The following is a 12,565-nucleotide window of genomic DNA, read 5'->3' as shown; positions in this document are numbered from 1 at the left end:
TGAAGGAAAGAGAGAATATTCATGATGGAGAGGGAAAGGAAGGAAGGAAGGAAGGAAGGAAGGAAGGAAGGAAGGAAGGAAAAGCCAGGAACATTCATGATGGAGAACACAGGAAGGAAGGAAGGAAGGAAGGAAGGAAGGAAGGAAGGAAGGAAGGAAGGAAGGAAGGAAGGAGAACCCAGGAACATTCATGATGGAGAACACAGGAAGGAAGGCAGGAAGGAAGGAAGGAAGGAAGGGAGGGAGGGAGGGAGGGAGGGAGGGAGGAAGGAAGGAAGGAAGGAATATAATTTAATAGAATGATGATTAACCTTGAACATATTAACCGTATAAAACCGTATAATTGTTAATGTAGTATCTATACTTCAGACATACATTGTACTCGTCATAGCTACAGCTGTATATATATAGCTGTATATATACAGCAGACAAAAGGTTGAACGTGAAAGCCATAATATTTCAGCAGGAATTGTCTTGACTAAATTGGATGTAATGAAAAGAAAAAAACACAAATTACAGTAAGGAGGTTACTGTGCCACAGCATCTGTACCGTCAAGTGTGAGGAAGAAAGGCTGACTCCAGTTGCTCCACTCGCTCCAGTTGTGAAGGTGATGGAGGCTCTTGCAGCGTACCTGAACCGTATATCTGACTCCGGAAGTGAGCTCACTCAAAGACACCCACGGATGCTGGACATTAAGCACCTAACACAGATAAACACACGTTAGTTATGCATACATTAGTTGTGAACCAGAACACAGGTTTCAGTAATTAAAATCAGTATGTGAAACATTCCAAATATATTTTCTACAAATTGATCACCACAAAGAACAAACATCGGATGTAGGGAAACAAATCAGATCGTGTTGTTTTCATACAATACTACTAAACTGTAATGGCTGTAACATGTAAAATGGTTTTACTCACCTCCCAGTGTGTGAGGGAAGTGTTGGGTGAATAACGGAGCTCATAGTAAAGTGGGAGTTTATTATTTTGTGAGTCATTCCAGGCGATCATCACTTCACCCTCAGTAGTTACATTATAGCGTAGATAAAATGGTGCTTCTGGCTTCCCTGTGAAAAGAAATCATCCAGGAAATATGACAAGAAAGGAGAATCCATCTTGCCAACTTCGAGCTGGCGGTAAATTGATACCTGCCTTACAGCTTAGAACAAATATTATAATTAATATAACTTTTTCTTATATAACAATATCCTATATCTTTGTCTCAAAAGGAAATTTCTTCTTGAATGATTGTATGTTCTTGCTTTAGCTGTAGATACAATTTCTTTATTTACAAGTTTGTTTGTTTTTTATCCGATGTCCTGCATCTTTGCCAAGTTTATAGTGTAATTTCAGAAATATATAAAAATAATCCTACTCCCTAGCTGGATCCCACAATATCATTGGTAATAATAACCATCTTCTATATTACTGTTAATCAAAGTACCTCATTTATGGAATAAATGTGTCTACATTCATTTATTAAAAAATAAATAAATAAATAAATAATAGTAATAATTAAACGCATTGTGCGCACAGCTGCTTTTATCGTGGTCATCTCAGATCGGTTTAATTCTTCATACTGCTAGGTTTTTACAGGCTTCAGACCATCACGTGTGGTTTTACTGTAAATCGCATCTCGTCCATCTCGTCTTATCAGTCACGCTTTGTTAATCTACACTGTTGCAGTGGAAAATGGCTTTCTGTACATTTGTCATCTGGCTATGGTTTAAAGACCATTGATTTGAGCATAGACTCCTGCTTTTGGTTTCACAAACATCCCTGGATACCTTCAGCACCACACATCTGACCAAATACAGTACAATAAGCTCATCATGTTTGAGCAGTAGCTTCTTCAAAAATATAAAAAGTCATCATGAACATTCACTTTTACCAACCTAAATTTAAAAAAAGTCAATGTTTCCTGTTGTTACCTCATAAAAGCTCACAGCGAACAAATCGGTGAAATGTTACAACTCAAAATTACTTAGGTTGTTAGTGTTATCGGAAATACTTTATGATACAGATCATACAAAATGCAGTACAGTGTCCCACTAGGTTCTGTTTAAGGCTCACTATTGTTTCTACTTTATATCTAGCTCCTACAAAACATGGTGTCCACCTTTGCATTGTGGTTCTGTCTTGTCTGTTGTTTTGCTACCTGAATGTGATCGCCTGTTCTATGCTACTCCTTGTTTAGTCTGTCTGACTGAATATACCATGCTGCTGCTTTGTAGCATACATCACACATTATACTTGTCTTTCCCTTTAACACTGACACACAATTGTGAATGACCCAGCAAAATCTATTTGATAAATTCTTATAAAGCATAAACAGAATATTTAGCAATTAAGATCTCATTAAGAACATTTTAATGAGGTCAAAACAGTCAAGAACAAACAAAAATGAAACCACGTAACGAAGAAATATGCACACACAGCTTCACAATGAGACAAGGAAATGGTAGTGTACACAAAAACAAAGCAATCAAGGCGTAATAAAAAACACAATCAGGTAACAATCCAGTGACAGGATAGAAGACTATACAAAACTAGAACAAGAGCAAAAACAAAAGCAATTGGCGAAAGAAGAATTTGTAAATATGTGCCATGCATTACTTTAATTCGATTTTATTTGAAGTGAAATGATTAACACAGAACTTAGAGTAAAGTTGAGTACAGTAACATTATTGTAGTGAAACTTACGCAGAAGGTCAGTGCTGATGCGCATCTCGGGTGTCTGTAAAGGACGACCGCCGAGAAAGCCACTAACAGACAACGAGACAGAGATATCGTTGGATTGAAGGACAAAGAAGCACGTGATCTCGTCTTCACCAGGACACTGCACCTGAGTAGTGATGTTTGTTTCATTTGTCAGTGGGTCCGTCTCCAGTCTGAAACAGAAAAGCGGATAATAAATAAAATCTGCTTTTTAACAAATAACCTTTATAAAACTCTCATTTTTCACAGGTACTATGTATCACAGTGTATAATGCCTATGTTTTATTCACCAATTTCACTAAACTGCCATGTAGGTGTAAGAAATATGGACCAGGATATTTATCACAGAGGAATAAGTGTCTACATTTAAAATAAAAAAAAAAGCCAAACAATAAACGTCGTGTGTCACCCCACAGTTCATGAGTGCTTATGAAATAGGTCCGTCAACATGTCCCATGTCTGAGCTAGGTCTTACAATCACAAATTAAAACACATTATTATTCCAGCCTACAGGTTTAACAGTCAGAGGAAATATAGACAAACATAAGACTCACGTTACTCGCCACAAGCTAATAATCAGGTGACTGGCGTCTGTAGCTGTTGTTCTTTGATGTTTCAGATGACAAATTACATTTGCTTGTTCGTCTTCGAGCCGGCAAGAGATGTCCAAACGGATGTTTTCTGGAAAGACATTCAGTCGATATGTTCGTCTCTTTAATACATTGAGTTTTTTAGACAGCTCAAGCTAATTAGTCACGCGTTCACCAGAAAGTTGTAATTAAACGAGTCGAAACAAAGCTTCATTACAGTGTGAACACGTACAGGCTAGACATGAATCAAGAACATTTTCATTTACGCTTAATATTCTGCTCAGAACCAGTCAATGTGAAAGGCATCCTCATGAATTTCAAAGAATTACACAAGGGACTTTTTCCTTTTTTTTTAGACCTATTCATCTGAGTTATTTTCAAATGTGTACTGCATTTCTGTTCTTGTGTACTGCTTTTGGATTTCATGTTGGGTTTTTTCCAGTGTCGTATAAAGTACTAGAAAGCAATACTTGAGTAAGAGTACAAGTATCGTACTAGAAAAAGACTTTGGTAGAAGTGAAAGTTGCTTTTTAGAATATTACTCAAGTAAAAGTCTTAAAGTATCTGATATTTACTGTACTTAAGTATCAAAAGTAATTTTCTGATATTTAATGTACTTAAGTATTTGAAGTAAAAGTAAAAAGTAAGATTTCAGTAATTTTCGGGAGGCATAAGAGCAGGGGAGGTTCTAGGGTTTCATCTTTAGGGGGTTTTAGCCCTCAGTGAGAATTTAAAACAAGAAGAGTTTTATATTATATATTATATGACTACATGGTAAGCCAAAAGTTATGGTATTATTAGATAGCAAAAGTGGACACCAAAATTTTATGCATGATGTAATGATGCCAGTCTTGAATCAAATCAGTTCATGTATGTGTGCATTCTCTACAAACAGTGTGTCCAATGAATGCAGTCATTAATAAAAAATATTCACAACACAAAGACCAAATCAATAAATGTTATTTTTATTTAGTATTGAATGGATTGTTTGCATTAATATTTTGTTTGTGCTATCAACTCTGGTAATAAGAATAGTGAAATTTCACTGCTTTTGGTTGCCGTATTTGCGGCTTTCAGCCGATTAACGTTATAGATAAACGCCTCCAGCTCTGACTGCGTGTGCACGCTGCGCGTGCCTGTGCTTCTCCGTAGAGAGTGCGTGCGCAATGCAATCTAGGAGCAGTGATTCGCCAAACCTCCCTTATTGCAGTCGCACACATTTCTTCTGATTTTATTTTGTAGTAACGAGTAACAAAGATGCTTAGTGGAAATATAGCGGAGTAAATGTATACATTTTATCTAGGAAATGTAGTGGAGAAAAATAGCGAAGTAAAGTACAGATACGTGAAATTTCTACTTAAGTACAGTAACGAAGTATTTGTACTCTGTTACATTACAACACTGTTTTTTTCCCAATAGCTTCCTGTATTCCTTGCACCATTGTAGATGCAGAGCTTTGTCTTTTAAAGCAAAGTCTATACAATCTATACATCTTATCTCCTCATATAATCTTTCTATAATGTCTGAAGTCTTAAAGTCAAGAACTGTGTGGAGAAACAATGAGAATTGATTATCACGAACATTGATTTGATTATTAAACCTAATTTGCAGCTTTCGTCTCCTCTGGCTTAGCATCCTCGCATCTTGGCTGTGGGAAGCATCATCCGAACAAATAAGATTTTCAAGACCTTTAACTAACAGATGATTGTGTCTGCTCATGTAAGAATAGCATAACTGTAATCCCAGGAATAAAGACTGCATGGCACCTGCCTACCTTTTACAGCCAGAGTAGCATATAATACTAGTACCAGTGTAATAAGTGCTGTAAAATAGGTACATCTAAGCAGTAAGAGTTAAAGTGACTGGACTTGTCTTAGAAAGTTCATTAATTCCACTGTTTGTGAGGCTGCTGAACTGATGAGTGGTCAAACATCCAGCAGCCTTACATTTTTAATTGGGCTAAAAAAATACTTTTACAGATAACATGCAGTAAGTGAAGATTACCAGAGACAACTTGAGATACACTGGAATCATCTGTGGTGTTTGTGGAGTTTTGGATGTGGCACTGATACTGGTGAGAGCTGTTGATGTGACTTAGGCTCTGATTATGAACACTGGCCTCACTGACTTTTCCATTGGAAGTCAGTGCACAGCACAGCTGAACTCTCCACTGCAGATCACGATACACACCAGGCCAGCCATTTAAAGGGCTCACGTCAACTGCAGCTGAAACAGACACATTTATTGAACAAATATCACTTGTTTACAGAATATACCTATATCGTAGATAGTATAAGAACACTAGTCAGGCAGTCAGTGAGTCAATGTGGCAGCACAATGCCAATTACTGTAAAAACCATGCTGATACAGCTTCAGACAATATTTAGAATGAGGAAAAAAATGTGATCCCTGTGACTTGTGGCATTGTTGATTGTTGGTTCCAGATGAACTGGCTTAAGTTTTTTAAAAATGGCTTATCTCCTGGTATTTTCACACCTGACAGTCTCTAGAGTTTATACAAAAATAAATAAATCATTTTAATCAACAAAAATTGTAATAAATTTCATTCATTCATTCATTACCGCTTATCCGAACTATCTCGGGTCACGGGGAGCCTGTGCCTATCTCAGGCGTCATCAGGCATCAAGGCAGAATACACCCTGGACGGAGTGCCAACCCATCGCAGGGCACACACACTCTCATTCACACACTACAGACAAATTTCCAGAGATGCCAATCAACCTACCATGCATGTCTTTGGACCGGGGGAGGAAACCGGAGTACCCGGAGGAAACCCCTGAGGCACGGGGAGAACATGCAAACTCCACACACAAGGTGGAGGCGGGAATCGAACCCCGACCCTGGTGGTGTAAGGCGAACGTGCTAACCACTAAGCCACCGTGCCCCCCCTATAAATTTCATTGTTCTGTTCTATGATGATACATTTCTATGATCATAAATCTTAACACAAAAATGTTCGACCTCACCTAAGTTTACGGTAGAAAAAAACAGAAAGTTGATGAATAATCTTGGTGCTATGTGAGTAAAACTTGAAGACGGGCCAAACACTCACCACGTGAAGCAGTGAAGACGTTCACGATGACAAATAGCCTCATGAAGAAAAACCTGGAAAGGAGGAAGCATCTGTTAAACGACCCGAGGCATGAGTCAACCTCTTTAATGGTGGGGGTATAAAGCACTGGAGTGTGCACATAATGGCTGGGTTCTGTCACTGCTTTAGTCACTCTCAAGGCTGCAAAGTTCAAACAGTCCATTAATTCTTACTGCTATAGAGCAGTGTTCGACCCTTAAGCCAATGCCTACTGCAAAGTTAAACTACAGTGTTCCAGATGCACTAATGATGACTAAACACATGGTAGTATGTTGCCACATTAATACGCCTCTGCTACACTACTTTCATCCCCAGGCAATAGGATAGGACATAAAATAGGACTAAACCTCTCAGTTCACACATCAGTTTTATTAAAGTCATAAATCTGACACATTACATTTGTAAAAATTTCCCTTCACTCAAAGGATAAGGCTTTTATAAGTGTTTTTATAATGTGCGCTGTACATCTGTTGCAACTTTACACCCTATTTTAGGACATTACAACACTTTTTCCCGCTTACTTGTACTGATACAGTGCTGTTGAATTCTTGAATCTGATTGGCCAGAAAGTGTAATTTAGAGTAATTTGTTTCTCCTGATATGTTATTGTTTTTATGATGACATTTTGTTCAAAGATATTTGTATGCTGGAAAAACACTACACACTCTTAGCCTAATAAGAAATAAAGCTATTTCACAAAATTATATGTAAATTTGGGTATGAGAATAAACTCCATTCACAAATGTATTGGATTCCGAATAAAGGCTTCATGATTTAATTTCATTTGATTCTCTGAATATTCTGAAAAAATATTCGATGTTTTTTTCATTTTTGTGTTACATGCATGTGCTGTGATACTTACTACATATAATATTGCTATTGTTTTTACTATGATATATCATCACTGCCCTATGTACTATTGACAGGAGGAGAAGAAAAATTCTAAACCTCCAGAAAGGGCTGAATCATTTCACATGATTATTTACATCCTTTTACTTTGGCTGAGTTAAAATCATGGAAAGCCAAAAGAAGGTACACACTAACAATCCAGTTCATACATTATCAATGTACTGTACTGTATGAACAATCTACATCACTGACTGTCAGTTCAATTGCCATTCAGAAACCAAATGAATTTACTTGCCAAGCATGTTATCAAGTCTCAATTCAAACAAGTCTCAATTCAAACAGTATGCTGCAATAGTATATGTAGTCCAGTCAGATTTGGTTAAAAATCTGCTTACTGTGAAGAATAAACATGCCAACTCCATGTGGTCTTTGAGGACAACAATCTCCTCATAAATACACAATTGTCAGAATGTATATTTATAATCACACCCTCCAGTGTCACCCATATGAGAACGAGGTTCCCAGTTGAGTCTGGTTCCTCTCAAGGTTTCTTCCTTTACCATCTAATGGAGTTTTTCCTCACCACAGTCACCTCAGTTACCTCAGGCTTTCTCATTAGGGATAAATACAAACACATTTAAATATAAGTCTAATGTTAATCTTGTATTTTTTAATTGAATTAATCTTAATAAATTTGTTTGTATTATGTTCACTAGTTTAACTAAAAGATCTGTCTACCTAATGCCCATATTGACTTGTTTTCATTATCGGCTGTTGGTGCGTGGTGGTTGCAAGGTAATGCTCTCTTCGTCCAATAAGCAGACAAAGTGAACCCAATCAAACAAATCAGACAAATATATTATACTTGGTCATTTTTTTATTCAAGAAAATTTTCCTATATTATATATCTGTGAGAGGCAAAAGTATGTGAACCTCTAGGTTTAGTACTTAATTTCAAGGTCAAATTATAATCCATCTGAGTCCATTATAGTATGCTTTGGGCCTGTATAGTCCATTATAGTTTCAGTCAATGAGATGGCAATCAGGTCTCCATAAATGTCCTATTTTATTTAAAGAACAGAGATATATCAAAGTCTGATGCTCATGACGTGTGTTTGTGTTAGGGGATCATGGCAAAAACAATGGATATTATGAGGACTTCAGAAAAATAGTTATTGTTGCTCCATCTGGGTGGGAAAACTTTACAAAATCCTCTTTTAAGCATTTGGACTCATAGTCATATACAGTAGATTCAGTATAAATGGAGGAAATTTAAGACCACTGGTACATTCCCAGAAGTGGTCAACCAACAAAGATCACTCCAAAAGCAAGTCAGGTAATAGTCTGTTGGGTCAGAAAGGAATACAGGGTAAATTATAAGCAACTAAAGGCCTCTTAATTTAGCTTATGTTAATGTTCACGAGTCTGTCATCAAACCTCGGTTTGAAAGGCAGAGTTGCAAGGAGAAAGCCACTACTCTCCAAAAAGAACATTGCTGCCCATGAAGATCATGTGGACAAACCTTAGGACTATTGGAAAAATAATTAGTGGAGGAATGAGATCAAAATAAAGCTTTTTGTAGAAAGGAAAATACTAAAATTCCAGCATAAAAACCTTATATTTTTTGTGAAACATTATCGTGGTAGTATCATGCTTTGGGCCTGTATTGCTGCATCTGGTCCAGAACAGCTTGCCATCAGTGAAGGAACGATGTATTCAGAATTAAGTACCAGTGAACAATTAAGTCCATGAACTGAATTTTAAGAAAAAATGGGTCATACACCAAGACAACGAGCACAAGCACCCAAGTCTGTCTACCAAAGAATGAATAAAGAGGAACAAAGATAATGTTTTAGAATGGTAAAGTCAATGTCATGACTTTAATCAAAAAGAAAAATTGTGGAAGGACCCGAAGCAAGCAGTTCATGTAAGGACACCCACTAAAATCCGATTGTTGAAGCTCTTCTGTACTGAGGAATGGGATAGAGAATGGGATTCTGCTAAGCTGTTGTGCAGGATTGATCAAGTTACCGAAAAACTTTTCTTACAGTTGTTGCTGCACAAAGGCCTACAATAGATACTGAAAGCAAAGGTTCACATACTTTTGCAAGTCATAGATATGTAAAGCTGGATCATTTTTCTCAATAATTAAATGAAGAAGTATAATATTTATGGCTCATTTGTTTGATAGTGTTCACTTTGTTTACTTTTAGAAATCTGATGATGTTTTGGGTCATATTTATGCAGAAATATAGGAATTTCTAAAGGGTTCACAAACTTTCAAACGACACTGTATATGCTGCACACGTTGATGGTTGCGTGATGCATGAAGATCAATTCCATGGATATATTTTGCTAGAAAATGTCACTTGACATCCAGGTCACCCATCAGTATGAGAGATAACCCTAAAAGTGTCTTATGCTACAAAAAAGCATCAAATATCACATGCACAGAATATGAGAATTAGCATATTGAGATGCTATTTGAGATGCTTGCCAAGGTTGTTTTGGGGAAAACTATCCAAACTTAGCAATTACTGGTAAATATATACGTATGCATTTACAAACATAGAACAAAGTCTAAGTTAGGCAACGATTATGATATAAAAATGGTGTAGTAGTGTATCGGTGTATTGCTACATGGCTAGTATACATATTATATTCTGTGTTTATTATAGTTTATTTCTAGTAAAATCAGAGAAGCATGACTGGTGAGATTTCAGAATCTTTTTAAATAGTGATTTACTCAGGACTTTGCCTCAGTAAGGCATTGGATAAGTAAACACCCCCCTTGAATGTTTATGAAACCCTTAATTTACCTGTGAGCAATTTAATTGAGTTAATTATATAAGCAGACCTGCTTCTAGGCCTTAAGTCCGTAAGAGCACATAAACATGCATATCATGACCAAAAAAATAATCAAGACCAAGAAGTTATCAAGAAAAAAAGTGGTGGAAAAATATTTAAAATTTTAAAAAGACATTAGAAAATGGTAAGAATATGCCACAATTGTAACTCCTAGAGGAGATTGTTGACCAAATACCGAGCAATTGAGGAAGAGAACCTTTTCTAGTCTTCACATAGGGCTGAGATTCACCTTCCAACAGGACATGAGAATACTGCTGAAGCTCAAGCTAGTGAAAAGCCCAGTCCTCAGTCTGAGAGTTTGTGTCTCCATACAATCTAACATCCAAAATATTGAGACAACAACAGCTCAGAGTGGCCAGTCTGGACCCAAAATGCTCCTTAAACAAAATAATAATAAACGACCTTAGGTTTTGCAGTTACTTACGTTTAGCATGGTTTGTTAACATCTACAGAATTTATTTTTATATTTAAATATCTTCTGTGCTTGTAGTCCCATTTAAGTAATTATTAAAATTATTTGCACATATTTGCATATAATTTGTAGTTTTGTTCTATGTAGTCTCATGAAGTTCTGTGTTGTTTTATATAACACCGGGGTCCTGGAGGAAGAGTTTTATTTCACTGTGTTTTACTGTACCAGCTGTATACGTTTGAAATGACATGAAAGATTATTGACTTGACTTGACTTGGCTTAACTAACAGCATCAGCAATTTTGCCAAGCAGAATGGCCAAAAATTTCAGGATCCAGATATTCAAAGCTGAAAGACACACTGCAACCTGCAGGGGTTTGCAGACTTAACAAATATTAAACCTGACGCATAAATACTTATACGACCAAAAAAAAACGTTAAAAATTAAATTTCAGGTCTCAACACTGTGAAAAAAAAAAAATTTGTGAAAAGGTTAATTAAGGGGGTGAATACTTACACAGGAAACCTGCGTAAAATAAATAAAAATGATCTTATATCCTTTTACCTAAACCCTTTGTTAAGGATTCTGTGCCTGTGCATGTGTGCCATTTCCGTTTCCCTCTTTCTCTTTCTTTCATTGACAATGATTAATTACTAACAAGAATATGTCAATGAATCAGCGGGGAAGAGCCAAAATAGACTGTTTTTTGTTCTTAACACCTCAACACCCAAAAGTGTGGACCAACTATACATTTATTTAAAAAATAAAATCAATAATGAATCTTTTTTTTATTTATTTATTTATTTTTATTTTAAATATATCCTTTCTTATGCTTTACATGCTAGTCAGCGGTTCTATCAGAAGTAATTAAAAGAAGTAATTAATAATTACTAAACAGTGGCTTGTATTTAATTAATCTACTTTCTCATACCTGGTTTGTACCATGAAAGCTAGAAGAGACACATTCAGTGTTGCGTTTGTGTAGACAGGCCGTAACCTGTTCATAATGCTTTTTACAATAGACACACTGGAATTTCAGGAAGTCTACTAAATGATACTGAATACGTACATGATGTCACACTCAGACTTGCATCACTTCTGTCTTCAGTAAATGGAGTATATCTGCAGGAGAAGGACAGAAAAATCAGCAGTGCATTCTTTGAGGCATGAGTAGAAACCGAAGAAAGAGTTTAATTCAGAGAATGAAGAACCTTGTTCCTTTAACCTAAGTACGTGGTGATATATACTCCACCCATGTTTGCTTTGTCAAGCCTTCAGGCAGGTGTGCAAAAGAAGAGCAAACTCAAACGTCTTTCTAGTTCGTCCTACACGTGGTTGTGTGAGGTGAAACCTGTTGGGACTTCATTTCTGTATGCAACCCAAACTTAAACCAAACAAATGACTAAGAGGATAAATTCCTCTGAAGATTACACCCTGTTCATATATGAATTCATTTCTTTGTAAAAAAAAAAAAAGTCTAATACTAATGCCTAAAGGACCCCTCTCCATCTGTCACATTCTGCCAAGAGCGGTGTAACATTAAATAATTAAAATGAACATTACGAACAAAGTAGCCAAACACTCCAGCAGAACAAAACAACATGCTCGTTCTCAATATTCATGTCTATTACACATCAAAACAAGTGTGAAGTCATCTCTTCTTGATGGATTTAAACCTGATGCTTTAAATTCTTTATGAATGTTAACCGAGCTTACTTGATGTACAAAACAAGATTACTGCTGGTTCGAACATTATGTTCGATGTTCAGTGGGTGAACATTTTGTTACTCTGAAGAGAAAACGTTTAGCGGAACATTTTAGAATGTGGCGAGGTAAGGAGATATAATCACTTAACAAGCACAGCTTTTTCAGCTAAATTTGATATATCTTAAAATGAAAGTTCAACCCCTTAATCTTTCAGGACCTTTCAGCAGCTCGAGACTTGCATTCATATAACTATGGTGTTATGCCTGTAGTACTTGTAATTACCTGCTTCAAGCTGTGTAATTTAAC

General features: G+C 36.4%; 1 protein-coding gene across 2 annotated transcripts in view; it reads right to left on the bottom strand.

Annotated features, from left to right (window-relative positions):
• lepr (leptin receptor) overlaps positions 1 to 12,565 on the bottom strand; it is a 51,700-nt gene that overhangs the window by 19,740 nt on the left and 19,395 nt on the right. For both annotated transcript variants that reach the window (XM_060867610.1, XM_060867609.1), the window contains exons 2-8: positions 11,622 to 11,674; positions 6,385 to 6,437; positions 5,316 to 5,537; positions 3,276 to 3,402; positions 2,707 to 2,894; positions 925 to 1,070; positions 551 to 701 (exon numbers count right to left, since the gene is read on the bottom strand). In XM_060867610.1, the coding sequence (XP_060723593.1) occupies positions 551 to 701; positions 925 to 1,070; positions 2,707 to 2,894; positions 3,276 to 3,402; positions 5,316 to 5,537; positions 6,385 to 6,437; positions 11,622 to 11,623 (889 nt within the window). In that variant the 5' untranslated portion in view covers positions 11,624 to 11,674. The remainder of the gene's footprint in view (positions 1 to 550; positions 702 to 924; positions 1,071 to 2,706; positions 2,895 to 3,275; positions 3,403 to 5,315; positions 5,538 to 6,384; positions 6,438 to 11,621; positions 11,675 to 12,565) is intronic.

The sequence above is a fragment of the Tachysurus vachellii genome, chromosome 4 (genome assembly GCF_030014155.1).
Source record: "Tachysurus vachellii isolate PV-2020 chromosome 4, HZAU_Pvac_v1, whole genome shotgun sequence".
Lineage (NCBI taxonomy): Eukaryota > Metazoa > Chordata > Actinopteri > Siluriformes > Bagridae > Tachysurus > Tachysurus vachellii.
The sequence above is the reverse complement of the archived record's forward strand: the minus strand, read 5'-3'. Positions and strand labels throughout refer to the sequence as shown.